The sequence below is a fragment of the Dipodomys merriami genome, unplaced genomic scaffold (genome assembly GCF_024711535.1).
Source record: "Dipodomys merriami isolate MVZ:Mamm:240054 unplaced genomic scaffold, mDipMer1.0.p SCAF_36, whole genome shotgun sequence".
NCBI classification, from domain to species: Eukaryota; Metazoa; Chordata; class Mammalia; order Rodentia; family Heteromyidae; genus Dipodomys; species Dipodomys merriami.
Window position 1 is genome coordinate 6,987,952 of NW_027205159.1, and position 13,945 is coordinate 7,001,896.

General features: G+C 43.7%; 1 protein-coding gene across 2 annotated transcripts in view; it reads right to left on the bottom strand.

Moving 5' to 3' along the window:
- Positions 1 to 435: 435 nt before the first annotated feature.
- Positions 436 to 13,945, bottom strand: part of Tgfbrap1 (transforming growth factor beta receptor associated protein 1) — a 63,803-nt gene continuing 50,293 nt past the window's right edge. For both annotated transcript variants that reach the window (XM_069988616.1, XM_069988617.1), the window contains exons 11-12: positions 5,450 to 5,883; positions 436 to 3,342 (exon numbers count right to left, since the gene is read on the bottom strand). In XM_069988616.1, coding sequence (XP_069844717.1) covers positions 3,166 to 3,342; positions 5,450 to 5,883 — 611 coding nt within the window. In that variant the 3' untranslated portion in view covers positions 436 to 3,165. The remainder of the gene's footprint in view (positions 3,343 to 5,449; positions 5,884 to 13,945) is intronic.

The following is a 13,945-nucleotide window of genomic DNA, read 5'->3' on the forward strand; positions in this document are numbered from 1 at the left end:
GCATAAGTGGTAGAATATGTGCCTTGAGTGAAAAAGTTAAGGGACAATACCCACCCCCCAGTTCAAGCCCCAGAACACACACACACACACACACACACACACACACACACACACACACACACACACACACACACACACACACACACACACACACACACACACACACACACACACACACACACACACACACACACACACACGAGTCAACAGGAATCTCCTCAGCATGGGATTAGGCATTGGATAATTCATCTGAAGGCAACAAATGACTAGGAGCAATCTAAAAATATGTAGGAGATAAAATGGTGGAGAAGTTCAAATTCCATCCAGTCTGCAGCTATGTTCTAGAACTTCTCAAACTTAGGTACCATGTGCGTGAAAACAATCACTCCATCAAGATGATTTTATTTATTAAAAAAACACTCCAGAAAAAAGGCAAAGAATTAAAAGGATTTTAATAAAATCAACAAGTTTACATTTGTACATCTTGTATATTGGAACCCAGTGGTGGGGAAGGGGTTAACGATAAGAGTTGCAGACACAAAAGTTTCATGGACAGCAAGCAAAAAAGCAAGGGCTAGTTTAGCTGCTTAGGGGGTACCCATGGGAGAGCGAGACCCCATGGCTGGGACCCTGTGGCTACCTCCCTGCATTCCTGAAGTGACAAGGCAGCTTACTAAGCCTGTCAGCTTGCGAAGTGCTGGCTCAGTGCTCAGGTCCAATGCCACAGCCTATGTGACACTCCTACATTAATACCTGACAGGCAACGGGGGATAAACAGTTCATAAAATACTACTGCCCACAGAATATTAATGTATGCCCGAACTCCACTCACACGGTTTAAACCAGAATGGTTCCGTCAAGCTAATGAGAGGGAAAAGGCCCCAGTGTCAGTTCTAATTGCTCCATTCAATGGCACAGTTGCAGAAAAACAGCAAGAGAAAGAACCATGTATTTGTTTTACAAAACAGGATTTAAGAAAAGAACCTCGTGAGAGCGAGGCAGGTCAGAGAACGTAGATTTTAGCATGAAATGATTCTGCACATTTTCACAGGGTTCTGTTTGTGTTAAAGGATTTGGTTGATGAAAAACTCCTCCACTTTAATTCTCATTCTTTGAATGGATGACAGATGTTTCAAACAACTGATCAAGGTCCAGAGAAAAGAAAAGGGACTAGTGTTCCCAAGAGTGAGCAAGCATGTACCTTTTCTTTATTTTCTTTTTGTGCTGGTACAAGGCTTGAACTCAGGATTCTCACACTTGCATGGCCTTTCCACTCAAGGCTGGGGCTCTACCACTTGAGCCATACCTCCACTTCCTTGCTCTTTACCCAACTGCATCATTTTGTGTGTAGGGCCAACAGTGTTTTTAAAAACACAGCACTGGGCTGGGAAGGTGGCTCAGTGGTAGAGCGCTTGCCTTGCATGCATGAGGCCCTGGGTTCGATTCCTCAGTACCACATAAGCAGAAAAAGCCAGAAGTGGTGCTGTGGCTCAAGTGGTAGAGTGTTAGCCTTGAGCTGAAGAGCTGAGGGAGAGCACCCAGGCCCAGACTTCAAGCCCCATGACTGACAAAAAACAAAACGAAACAAACGAACAACAACGAAAAAACCCCAACACCGCAAGTACAGGTAGCTTGTCTTCTTTGAGGGTCATTAGCCCTAACCCACAGGCCACAATGGTGACATACACCCAGATATACCTTGGTGGGAGCAAGGGACCCTGCTCTAGATCGACACCAGTTTACACAGCACACAGGTGCGCTAAAAGAATTCTTTAGCCAACTGAGACATAGTTAGGAGGAAGTGGCGTTAATCCCCTCCCAAGAATGCAGGGAGATTTTGCTTCTTGGCTTACTTAGAATCCCAAGAGGAAAAAAAAAATACACTGATGATTATTAAAACAGGAAACATTTTCTAACGAATGAGCAGTGAGTGAGCTCTGGGCTGATGGAGAGGCTCCTCATGTCAACGTTCTGATGCTCATTCTGAAGAATCACTGCACGGAGTGTGTTGTCTTTATGTAGGGGTCCCCGAGGAGTCTACCTTCCCAATGAGGAAACTCAGAGGAGGGCAGTGGAATAACAAGAGCATGACACGAATCCCACATGGTGATGGTTAGACAGACATTTTCTTCTGAGGGCTCAGGAAAGCTCAAGGCAGGTGCAGAAAGTGCTGGGAGGTAAGGGAGGCCTGACAGGACCCCCTTACCGGGTTGTGCTGGGAGCAATGGTGCCTTGGTCAAGGGCACAGGCAGCTATGAGGGAGGCCAATGTCAGCCTCTCTTCAGGAAGCACGCTTGATACAGCTTATCACGTTTCCCTTTTAATTTCCCAAATCTTCAGTAGGAGGTATGTTTTAATGAGGGAAAAAAAAATCCCTAATGAGTATGAAAGGGGAATTTCTCAATGACAGCAAAACTGCAAAGACAGTATGAACTTAAATAAAAAACGTTTAGTGGAACATATCCATCATGGTGTTTCCAACTGGCAGCTGATGTGATTGGAAAGAACCCACCCTCGCCCTCACCTTCCCTTTCTTCTGCCATCTCGGGGATGGGCGAGGCAGAGTGGAGCTTGACTGGCTTTTAAATAGATCTCCATTTGCCAGGCAGCAGGAAGCACAGGAATTTACCCCAGAGTCAGTGTTTAGGTAAACGGGCGGCAGCTTCAGAGGTTGAAAGCTAGGTGGGACAAAGGAACAGAAACTATAACCCTAAGTTCAGCCCCTCCAGGGGCAAGTGTGGAGCCCATGTGGACGGCAAGGTGCCCACTTCCAGTTTCCGCATCTGGACGCTTGCCTGAGCCTGATAGGGCTTCTTCTCCAGACACACAGAACAACACCTGTCCAGGGCACAGGCATGACTGGAAGTGTGTCTGCACTGCACAGATTCCCTTCTTACCAACACCTGTGCTTCCCATGACTGTTACCTGGACAGGCGACTCCCTATCTGTGTGTTTGGGAAATTTGCAGGGATTTTCCATTTACATTCATACCCAGGGTGGTCAGCAGGGAGGTGTCCTTGCTTCTCAGGGGTCGGGGATAGCGTCTCCTAGTACACAGATGCCTCTCTCCGTCCTCATGCTGCCAAGCATGCAGCTCTCTACAACTTGCATCCAGCAGGCTGGGGAAAGAATTCGGAGTCCCCTTGCACCCTGAGGCCAAGCTTTTCAAGTCCGGGTGCCGGGGCTGGGGGAGCTGGGGGTGGCGTGTCTGCTGGCAGCACAGTGGGTGTGCACAAGCCCTCCATTTGGGTATCTGACAAACACAGGTTCACCAAAGGGGTTCTGGCAGAGCTGGCAGAGCTTTTTGTCTGAGAGCTTGATTGCACTTCCCTTCAACTTCATCTGGAAACAGAAACAGACAGTGAGTATGCCAGTATGGAATTTACCCACCAAGACCGCTTTATATCAACTTCTTGAAACAATCCGCAGGAAGTAGAAATAAACAAAACTATTCTTAGTAACCTGAGAAGTAAAAAAGCTACAAAACCACTTTTCTTAGAAAATTTACCATGTTGCCAGATGCCAGTGGCTCATGCCTGTAATTCTAGCTACTCAGGAGGCTGAGATCTGAGGATTATGATTCAAAGCCAGCCCGGGCAGGAAACTCCGTGAGACTCATCTCTAATAAACCACTAGAAAACCGGAAGTGGTGCTGTAGCTCAAGTGGTAGAGTGCTCGCCTTGAGCTGAAGAGCACAGGGAAACCGCCTAGGCCCAGAGTTCAAACCCCACAACTGACCAAAACAACAACAACAACAACAAAAAAAAAACTTACATGTTGCTGGGCACCTGAGGCTCACATCTCTCACATCTGTAATCCTGACAACTCAGGAGGCTGAGATCTGAAGATGACAGCTCAAAGCCAGCCTGGGCAGACAAATTTGAGACTCTAATCTCCACTTAACAGGCAAAAAGCTGGAAGTGAAGGTGTGGCTGAAGAGGCAGAATGCCAGCCTTGAGTGAAAAAGCTAAGGGAGAGAGCCTGGACTTGAGTTTAAAGCTCAGTATCGGCATACACATGCACCACACGAAACCTTGCTTGTCCAGCCTATCTACTTAGGCGTCACCCTCCCTCCAACATTCTCAAAGCTGTTTCCACCAGGCCTCCTGGCATAGGTATCAGCCTACTGGATCCCTACATGTCACCTCATGTCCTGGCCTTTCCATTTACAAGTAAGATAAGTAAGGCACAAATTGGGGACTTGGGCAAAATTATCAGTTCATTAGTGCCACTTTCCTGATGGACCCTGGGAAATACAATTTCCTTTGGAGGGTCATTAATACAACTGAGCCTAACGCTGTCTATCTCATCTCATTTGCTAAACAGGACTGGAGTTTGCAAGTTAAATCCTTCTGTATAATTCACTTGTGTCAACTCGGTAGCACTTAGCGACTTCTGCATTCATAGTTACATTTATCATTTAACAAACATTTATGTAATGCTTTCAACACACCCCCTGGCTCTAGAAAAACTAAGACATGTAAATGCCCTTCAGGAACTCAGAGTCTAACAGCAAATAGAAACAATTATATGTAAATAAAAACAAAAATATGAACACATACACACAGTACACAGGTTCCAACATGGAGAAAAAGGGCAGCCCGTACTTCAGGTTGAGTGTTCATTAAGCGTAAAGGAAATGGTAAGGGAATTCCAAGTGGTAGGACAGGGCTAGGGGGTAGGAGACAGTATGCCATGTGCTAGGAAGATGGGGAGATGGGAGGGTCAGAAATAAGGAAGTAGACTGCATCTCCCAGGCCAAGGAGCAAATGAAGGACTAAATGTGGCAGAGAACATGATTCTCCCTTTGCCAGCTATGTGGAGCATTCACAAGGGCTACAGCTCAGGGAGAGAAAGCAGGTTTCTTTCTTTGTGCCAGTTCTGAGGCTTGCTCAAGCTATCCCACTATTCAGTCAAAGAGAGTGCTCTACCACTTGATCCATAGCTCTGCTTATGGATCTTTACTGGTTAACTGAAGAATCTCATGGACTTTCCAGCATGGGGTGGCTTCAAACTGCAATCCTCAGATCTCATTCTACTGAGTAGCTTGGATTACAGGTGTGAACCACCAGTGCCTGACTGAACATGGGTTTCCGAATCAGCCCAGAATCAACTCTGAGCAATTCTACGTATAGAACATCTGACTTGCCTGTGCCTCAGTTTCCTTTTCTCAATGTAGATAAGACTGATGAAGGGCAATGACACAATGCCATGCAGTGTTTGCTCAGCAAGCGCCACTATTCTAGCATTATTTTCCTTCCTTCATCTTTCCTCATACACTCCTTAGCCAAAGTGTCAAAACAGGAGGAAAAGGCAGACCAGCCCAGCCTCAGCCTGTGTCCCCAGACCTCGGCATCTAGTGAAAAACTCACAGAGACAGAAACAGAGAAATTAACCAAGACCCTTCCTCAGTAGCTAAAAAGCTGACCTTCCATGAAAGGCCACTCACCTTGTCATATGTGTAGATCAAGTTTTCCGACCTTGCCAGGCCAAGGGCTACCTGTGTGGTCCTCCTGGTATGGATACTGTCTCTCACAGCCCCCATCAGGAATGGGCAGAGCAGCTGCACTGACCAGGTGCCTGGCAGCAGCTGCAGCACTTGGGTAGCGTCAAATTCCCTGGCATGACGGTTGAGCAGGTCCACGGCTGGCATGGCCAGCTCATGGGCAGAGGGGCCGGCGTGGAGGTACATGGCGAGCAGCATGTGGAAGAGGCGCTGGCGGCTGGGTGCGTCCTGGCCCTCGGAGCCCCACAGGCAGTAGTCTTCGGCTGCGGAGAAGTCCCCCAGCTCGTGAACCAGGATATGCAGGGCCTTCTCGTGCTCGCGCAGCTTCCCGTGGAGGATGGCGCGCTCCATGGGCAGCCCAGCACCCTGGATCTTCTCTGTCGGAGAAAAATGTTTCTCAGAGATAGGCAGGCTTGGTGAGGGCCTATCACGTATGTACCCATGGGCCCACAGCTCCCAGCCTCAGAAAGGACAGGAGAGACACTGCTAAATACTGCCACTTAGACCATCAATTGAAAGGCTGCCTTGTGTTGTCACCTTAACATTCTGGGTCTTAGTAAAATAGAAGATAGACTCCACTGTGAAGTGTAGGGAATAAATATCTATGGTCTTGGAAGGCCACACTGAATCAGTGACTACCGAACTCCTTGTGTGCAGCAAACTCATCACTCACTCCCCTTTCCCCAGTACCATACATATCCTTTGACTAATGTAGGAGGGCACTACAGCCACCAGTTATCCGTCTGTGACCTAAGATTGGGTCCCAGAACCTCTTCCAGTAGATATCAAAACCCATTTCACAGAAAATGGCAGGGAGTTTGCAAACACCTGCACCGTATTCGACATATTTTAAATTATCTCTATATTGCTTACAACATTTAACACAATGTACATGCTAGGTGAACAGTTACACTGTATTGTTAGGGAATAATGACAAGAAAAATCTCTACTTGTTCAGTTCAGTCCTATTTCTTTTTGGAATTTTTCTTTTCTTTTCTTTTTGCAGGTACTGGGATTTGCACTCAAGGCCTCCAGGTTGCTTAGCTTGCTTGCTTGGCTGACATTCTACCACTTGAGTCATGCCTTCAGTCTGGTTTTTTGCTAGGTAATTGGGAAACGGAGCCTTATGGCCTTTTCTGCCTGGAGTGGTTTTGAACAAAGAGCATCTGGATGGGCTGGGAAGGTGGCTCAGTGGTAGAGCGCTTGACTTGCATGCTCGAGGCCCTGGGTTCGATTCCTCAGCACCACATAAGCAAAAAGAAAAAAGCCGAAAGTGGCGCAGTGGCTCAAGTGGTAGAGCACTAGCCTTGAGCTGAAGAGCTGAGGGACAGCGCCCAGGCCCAGAGTTCAGGCCTCATGACTGGACCAAAAAAAAAAAAAAAAGCATCTGGAAGCCTCTTGAACAGCAAGGATTACAGGCATGAGCCAATGCTGCCTGGCTCTGGAATATTTGCTATCCACTTGGTGGACCTATAGCTGTAGAGCCCATGGGTAAGAAGGGCCACCTGAGTATCTCCTAGACATATACTCATTTCCCCCGCCCCTCCCATTCCCATTAAAAATATATTTCACTGAAGGGAATGTGGGCTCATGGTATAAAAAATTTCCATGTCAGCAAGAATAAGAACCACATGGTTATCTCAATAGATGCAGAAAAAGCATTCGACAAGATCCAACACCCCTTCATGATGAAGGTTTTGGAAAAATTAGGAATCCATGGAACATTCCTCAATACAATAAAGGCTGTATATGACAAACCTACAGCCAGCATTATACTCAATGGTGAAAAACTAAAGCCATTTCCTCTTAACTCAGGAACAAGACAAGGATGTCCACTCTCTCCACTTCTCTTCAATCTAGTATTAGAATGCCTAGCTACAGCAATAAGACAAGATGCAGACATAAAGGGGATCCAAATAGGGAAAGAAGAAATAAAACTCTCCCTCTTTGCCGATTACATGATCTTGTATTTAAAGAATCCCATAGACTCCACTCCCAAATTACTCAAGCTGATTCAAAACTTTGGCAAAGTAACAGCGTATAAAATTAACCCCCCAAAATCAATGGCTTTTCTGTATGCCAACAATGAGAAAAGTGGGGCTGAAATTAGGAAAGCAACTCCATTTGTAATAGCCCCACAAAAAATAAAATACCTAGGAATTAACTAAAGAAGTGAAGGACCTCTATGATGAAAACTTTAAAATCTTGAAAAAGGAAATCAACACAGAACTAAAAAAATGGCAAAGCCTCCCATGCTCCTGGATTGGAAAGATTAACATCGTGAAAATGGCAATACTTCCCAAGGCTATCTACAAATTCAACGCAATACCTATCAAAATTCCAACCTCATTCTTCAAGGAAATAGAAAAGGCAATCCAAAAATTCATATGGAACAATAAAAGACCCCGAATAGCAAAAACGCTCCTCAACGGAAAGAACACTGCTGGAGGAATATCAATACCAAATTTCAAACTCTACTATAAAGCCATAGTAATCAAAACAGCTTGGTATTGGCATAAGAACAGACCTCAGGACCAATGGAATAGAATTGAAAACCCAGAAATGAACCTACAGACCTATAGCCATCTAATCTTCGATAAGGGAGCTAAAACAATAGAATGGAAGAAAGACAGCCTCTTCAGTAAATGGTGCTGGCAAAATTGGTTAACTACATGTAGAAAACTAAAGTTAGATCCTTATATATCACCCTGCACCAGAATCAACTCCAAATGGATCAAAGACCTTGAAGTCAAAGCAGACACTCTGAAAACATTACAGGATGGAATAGGAGAAACCCTAGGTCTCCTTGGCTCAGGCCGAAATTTTTTGAATAGAGACCCGGAAACACAACAAATCAAAGAAAGGTTGGACAAATGGGATTGCATAAAGTTGCAGAGCTTCTGCAGGGCAAATGACATAGCTAGCAAGATCAATAGAAAGCCCACGGATTGGGAGAAGATCTTTACTAGCCATACAACGGACAAGGGTCTCATATCTAAAATATACTTGGAACTCAAAAAATTAACCCCCCCAACAACAAATCCTCAAAGAAACAACTGCCCAATAAATAAGTGGGCGAAAGACTTAAAGAGAAACTTCTCTGAAGAAGAAAGAAGGATGGCCAATAGACACATGAAGAAATGTTCAACATCCCTAGCCATAAAAGAAATGCAAATCAAAACAACATTGAGATATCACCTCACCCCAGTTAGAACAGCAAAAATCAAGAACTCTAACAACAACAGATGCTGGAGGGGATGTGGACAGAAAGGAACCTTACTTCATTGTTGGTGGGAATGTAAACTTGTTCAACCACTTTGGAAAGCAGTATGGAGGTTCCTCAAAAGACTTCACATAGAGCTCCCCTATGACCCAGAAATCCCACTTTTGGGCATTTACCCAAATGTTTACAAACAAGACCACACTAAAGCTACCAGCACAACAATGTTTATTGCAGCATTATTTACCATAGCTAAGATATGGAACCAACCCAGATGTCCCTCAGTAGATGAATGGATCAAGAAAATGTGATATATATACACAATGGAATTCTATGCCTCCATCAGAAAGAATGACATTGCCCCATTTGTTAGGAAATGGAAAAACTTGGAAAAAATTATATTAAGTGAAGTAAGCCAGGCCCAGAGAAACATAGGTCCCATGGTTTCCCTTATTTGCAATATCTAGTATATGTATGACTCAAGCAGAAAAGGTCAGATAATGTGATGTCAGGAAAATGAACCCTTAGATATGTATTTTAATGTTTTTTTCTTTCATGCATGTGTTTCTAACACATTTATAAAATTATCTCTTTGTTGCTTTGTATGTCCCTCCCCACAGTATAACCCCTGCTTTCACTATATTTGATGTCAGTATAACTTGTGGAGGAGATGGGGAAAAACCAGTTGTTTAAGGATACAGGTGGACCTGTTGCAACAATGAGAAGTACAAGTTGTCATGTCCAAAACGAGCTTTACAACGTCGGTGCTGGGGGCAGGGGGGTGGGGGGTGGGAAGGGGGGGAAGGAGAAGGACTGGGATTGGGGGGGAGGGGGGAGGCTGGGAAGGGATGTGAAGGGTAAACCAAAGGAGGAGGCTGCAATGCTTGGTAAGAAATGTACGCATTATCCTGCCCATGTAATTGTAACCCCTCTGTACAGAATGTTCACAAATAAAATTAAATTAAAAAAAAATTTCCATGTCTACATTATTCAACAAGAAGTTGAAAAAGAAAGAGTCCAAAAGGTTTTCTTGTATTTGTCCTGTAATTAAGCTTCTAGATTATAGGAAAATGTAACTTATAGCAGAGTCAGTCCTGACAAAGGCCCTGCATAGTAGGCCGAGGCTGGCCAAGTTGTTCTGCTTCCTGCCACACCCCATCTATAAAACAGAAAGCTAGCATAAGATCCTTACCTACTGCTAAGTGGGTATTCCACGGCTGACTCAGTCCAGGTCTAAGATTAAACCTATAGTTATAGGCATTGAGCATGGAAGCTTGGCCACATAAGGGTGGTCCTTAGGCCTGATGCTCAAGACAGACATCACCTGTCCCATAGCAAAAGGCTGGCTATTTACAATGCTTCACCTAAACACTAGACGAAGCCACACAGGTATCATCAGCCCGTGAAATGTCAATGTATAACTACCACAGCCTGCCTTATCTGAGGCACAGGGGAAGGTTCAAAGATGGATAAAGTAACTGTGGTGATTCAGTCATCTATACTGACTGCTGGCCCCCCTGTGTAGATAGACTGGACAGGAATCCTATCCACAGCTCTAAGCCTGACACAGCTCCAGGCCACCTAACCAGCCTGGGGTTCTGCCATGGCATTGACATGGTTCCAGGATGTCCTTTGCCCTTCCCAGGCTCATGTTGGAAGCTGGGACCTTACTCTGGGAATGTGGGAGGTAGTGGAACCTTTATCATCCAGGGATCACTCCCAGAAGAGATTAGGGTTAGTTCTCAAAAAAGAAATACACTAACCTCCCAACTAAGAAAAGTCCAGGAGCGGATGGATTTACAGCTGAATTCTACAAGGCCTTGAAAGCAGAACCCACACCAATACTCCTCCAACTCTTCAATGAAATTGAAAGAGAAAGTTCACTACCAAACTCTTTCTATGAAGCCTTCGTAACCCTCATCCCCAAACCAGGCAGAGACTCATCAAAGAAAGAGAACTATAGACCCATTTGTTTGATGAACATTGATGCAAAACTTCTCAACAAAATTTTGGCCAATCAACTTCAACAATTCATCCAAAAAATCATACACCACGATCAAACAATATTCATTTCATGGATACAAAGCTGGTTCAATCTATGCAAATCTTCATCACATCAACAAGAACAAGGATAAGAGCCACATGGTTATCTCAACAGATGCAGAAAAGGCTTTGACAAGTTCCAGCACCCTTTTATGATGAAGACTCTGGAAAAACTAGGAATCCTTGGAACATTCCTCAATAAAGGCTGTAAATGAAAACCCTAGAGCCAACATTATACTTAATGGTGAAATACTAAAGCCATTTCCTCTAAACTCAGGAACGAGACAAGGATGTCTACTCTCTCCACTTCTCTTTAATTTAGTATTAGAATGCCTAGCTGTAGCAATAAGACAAGATGCAAACATAAAGGGGATCCAAATAGGGAAAGCTGAAGTAAAACTCTCCCTCTTTGCAGATGATGTGATCTTGTATTTAAAGAATCCCATGGACTCCACTCCCAAATTACTGAAGCTGATTCAAAACTTTGGCGAAGTAGCAGGGTATAAAATTAACCCTCAGAACTCAATGGCTTTTCTGTATGCCAACAATGAGAACAGCACAGCTGAAATCAGGAAAGCCCCACAAAAAAAATAAAATACCTAGGAGATAACTAAAGAAGTGAAAGATCTCTAAAATGAAAACTTTAAAACCCTGAAAAACCAAAACAGAACTTAGAAAGTGGAAAACCTCCCATGCTCCTGGATTAGAAGGATCAACATTGTGAAAATGGCAATACTTCCCAAAGCTATCTACAAATTCAATGTGATACCTATCAATATTCAAACCTCATTCTTCAATGAAATAGAAGAGGCAATCCAAAAATTCATATGGAACATAAAAGACCCCGAATAGCAAAAACAATCCTCAACAGAAACAACAGTGCTGGAGGAATATCAATACCAAATTTCAAACTCTACTATAAAGCCATAGGAATCAAAACAGCTTGGTACTGGCACAAGAACAGACCTCAAGACCAATGAAATAGAATTGAAAACCCAGAAATGAACCCACAGATCTATAGCCATCTAATCTTCGATAAGGGAGCTAAAAAATTGGTTAAGCAGTTGTAGAAAACTAAAGCTAGATCCTTATATATCACCCTGCACCAGAATCAACTCCAAATGGATCAAAGACCTCGGAGTCAAAACAGACACCCTGAAAACATTACAGGATGGAATAGGAGAAACCCTAGGTCTCCTTGGCACAGGCTGAAATTTTCTTAATAGAGACCCAGAAATACAACAAATCAAAAAAAGGCTGGACAAATGGGATTGCACGAAGCTGCAGAGCTTCTGCATGGCAAAGGACATAGCTAGCAAGATCAATAGAAAGCTCACAGATTGGGAGAAGATCTTCACTAGCCATATAATGGATAAGGGTCTCATATCTAAAATATACTTGGCACTCAAAAAATTTAATTCCCCAACAACAAATCCTCAAAGAAACACTACCCAATAAATAAGTGGGCTAAAGATTTAAAGAGAACCTTCTTTGAAGAGGAAATAAGAATGGCCAATAGACACATGAAGAAATGCTCAATCTCTCTTGCCATAAAAGAAATGCAAATCAAAACAACATTGAGATACCACCTCACTCCAGTTAGAATGGCTATAATCAAGAACTCTAATAACAACAGATGCTGGGGGCTCCCCAAAAGGGAACCCTTCTGCATTGTTGGTGGGAGTGTAAACTTGTTCAACCACTTTGGAAAGTAGTATGGAGGTTCCTCAAAAGACTCCACATAGAGCTCCCCTAAGACCCAGCAATCCCACTTTTGGACATTTACCTCAATGATCACAAACAAGACCATACTAAAGCTACCAGCACAACTATGTTTATTGCAGCATTATTTATCATAGCTAAGATCTGGAACCAACCCAGATGCCCCTCAGTAGATGAATGGATCAAGAAAATGTGGTATATATACACAATGGAATTCTATGCCTCCATCAGAAAGAATGACATTGCCCCATTTGTTAGGAAATGGAAAGACTTGGAAGTAAGCCAAGTCTCATGGTTTCCCTTATTTACAATAACTAGTGTATGCCTGAGACAAGCAGAAAGGTCAAAGGTACATATGACCAGATAAGATGATGTTAAACGAAATGAACCCCAAGATAGGGACACGAGTGGTTTTTTTCTTTTTTGCTCTTGTTTCTAACGTATTTATAATGTACCATGTGATTTTTTTGTTGCTTTGTATATTCCTCCCCACGGTATAACCTCTGCTTTCACTGTATTTGATGTTGGTATAATTTGTGGAGGGGAAGGGAAAAAACAAAATGTTTAAATAGGGATACAGGTTGACCCATTTTAACAATGAGATGTACAAGACACTATGTTGAAAAACGAACTTTACAATTTAGGCAATGGGGGGGGGTGTAGTTGTGGAGGTGGGAGGGAAAGGATGGTAGGGGAAAAACAAAAGAGGAGACAACAATGCTTGATAAGAAATGTACTCATGGGCTGGGAAGGTGGCTTAGTGGTAGAGCGCTTGCCTTGCATGCCTGAGGCCCTGGGTTCGATTCCCTGGCACCACATAAGAAAAAAGAAAAAAGCCGGAAATGGAGCTAGCCTTGAGCTGAAGAGCTGAGGGACAGCGCCCAGGCCTAGAGTTCAGGCCCCACGACCAGACCACCCCCCCCCAAAAAAAAGAAAAAAGAAATGTACTCATTACCTTGCTCATGTAACTGTAACCCCTCTGTACAGTATTTTTACAATAAAAAACTTACTTTTTAAAAAAAAGAAATAAGCTAGCTCCTCCCTCATCTCTCCATCTCTCTGGCTTCATGTCTTTCCCTCTTTTTCTCCTTTCTACTGCTCCCATTTCTCTCTCCTTCCTTGTCACCACCATGAGCTCCTGCCATAATGTCATCTGTTATTAGACTCCCACCAGAGGCCAATTCATTAATGGGGTCATCCAATCTTGATCTCATGGTCTTTTTTTAAAAAAAAATGTGGCTAAATGAGCCTCTTTTCTTTAGAAAGTAGCTAGCCTCCAGTATGTTGTTATAGCAATGAAAAAAAATCTAAAACAGGTATAAAGTATCTAATGTTCTTCCCATAGTGCCTTGGGGCATACTTCCATTTCCCAGTCTTTGTTTTGTTTTTGAGAAGTATAGGGTTTCAAACTCAGGGCCTCTAAGCACTCTACTACTTGAGCCACACCCCTAGCC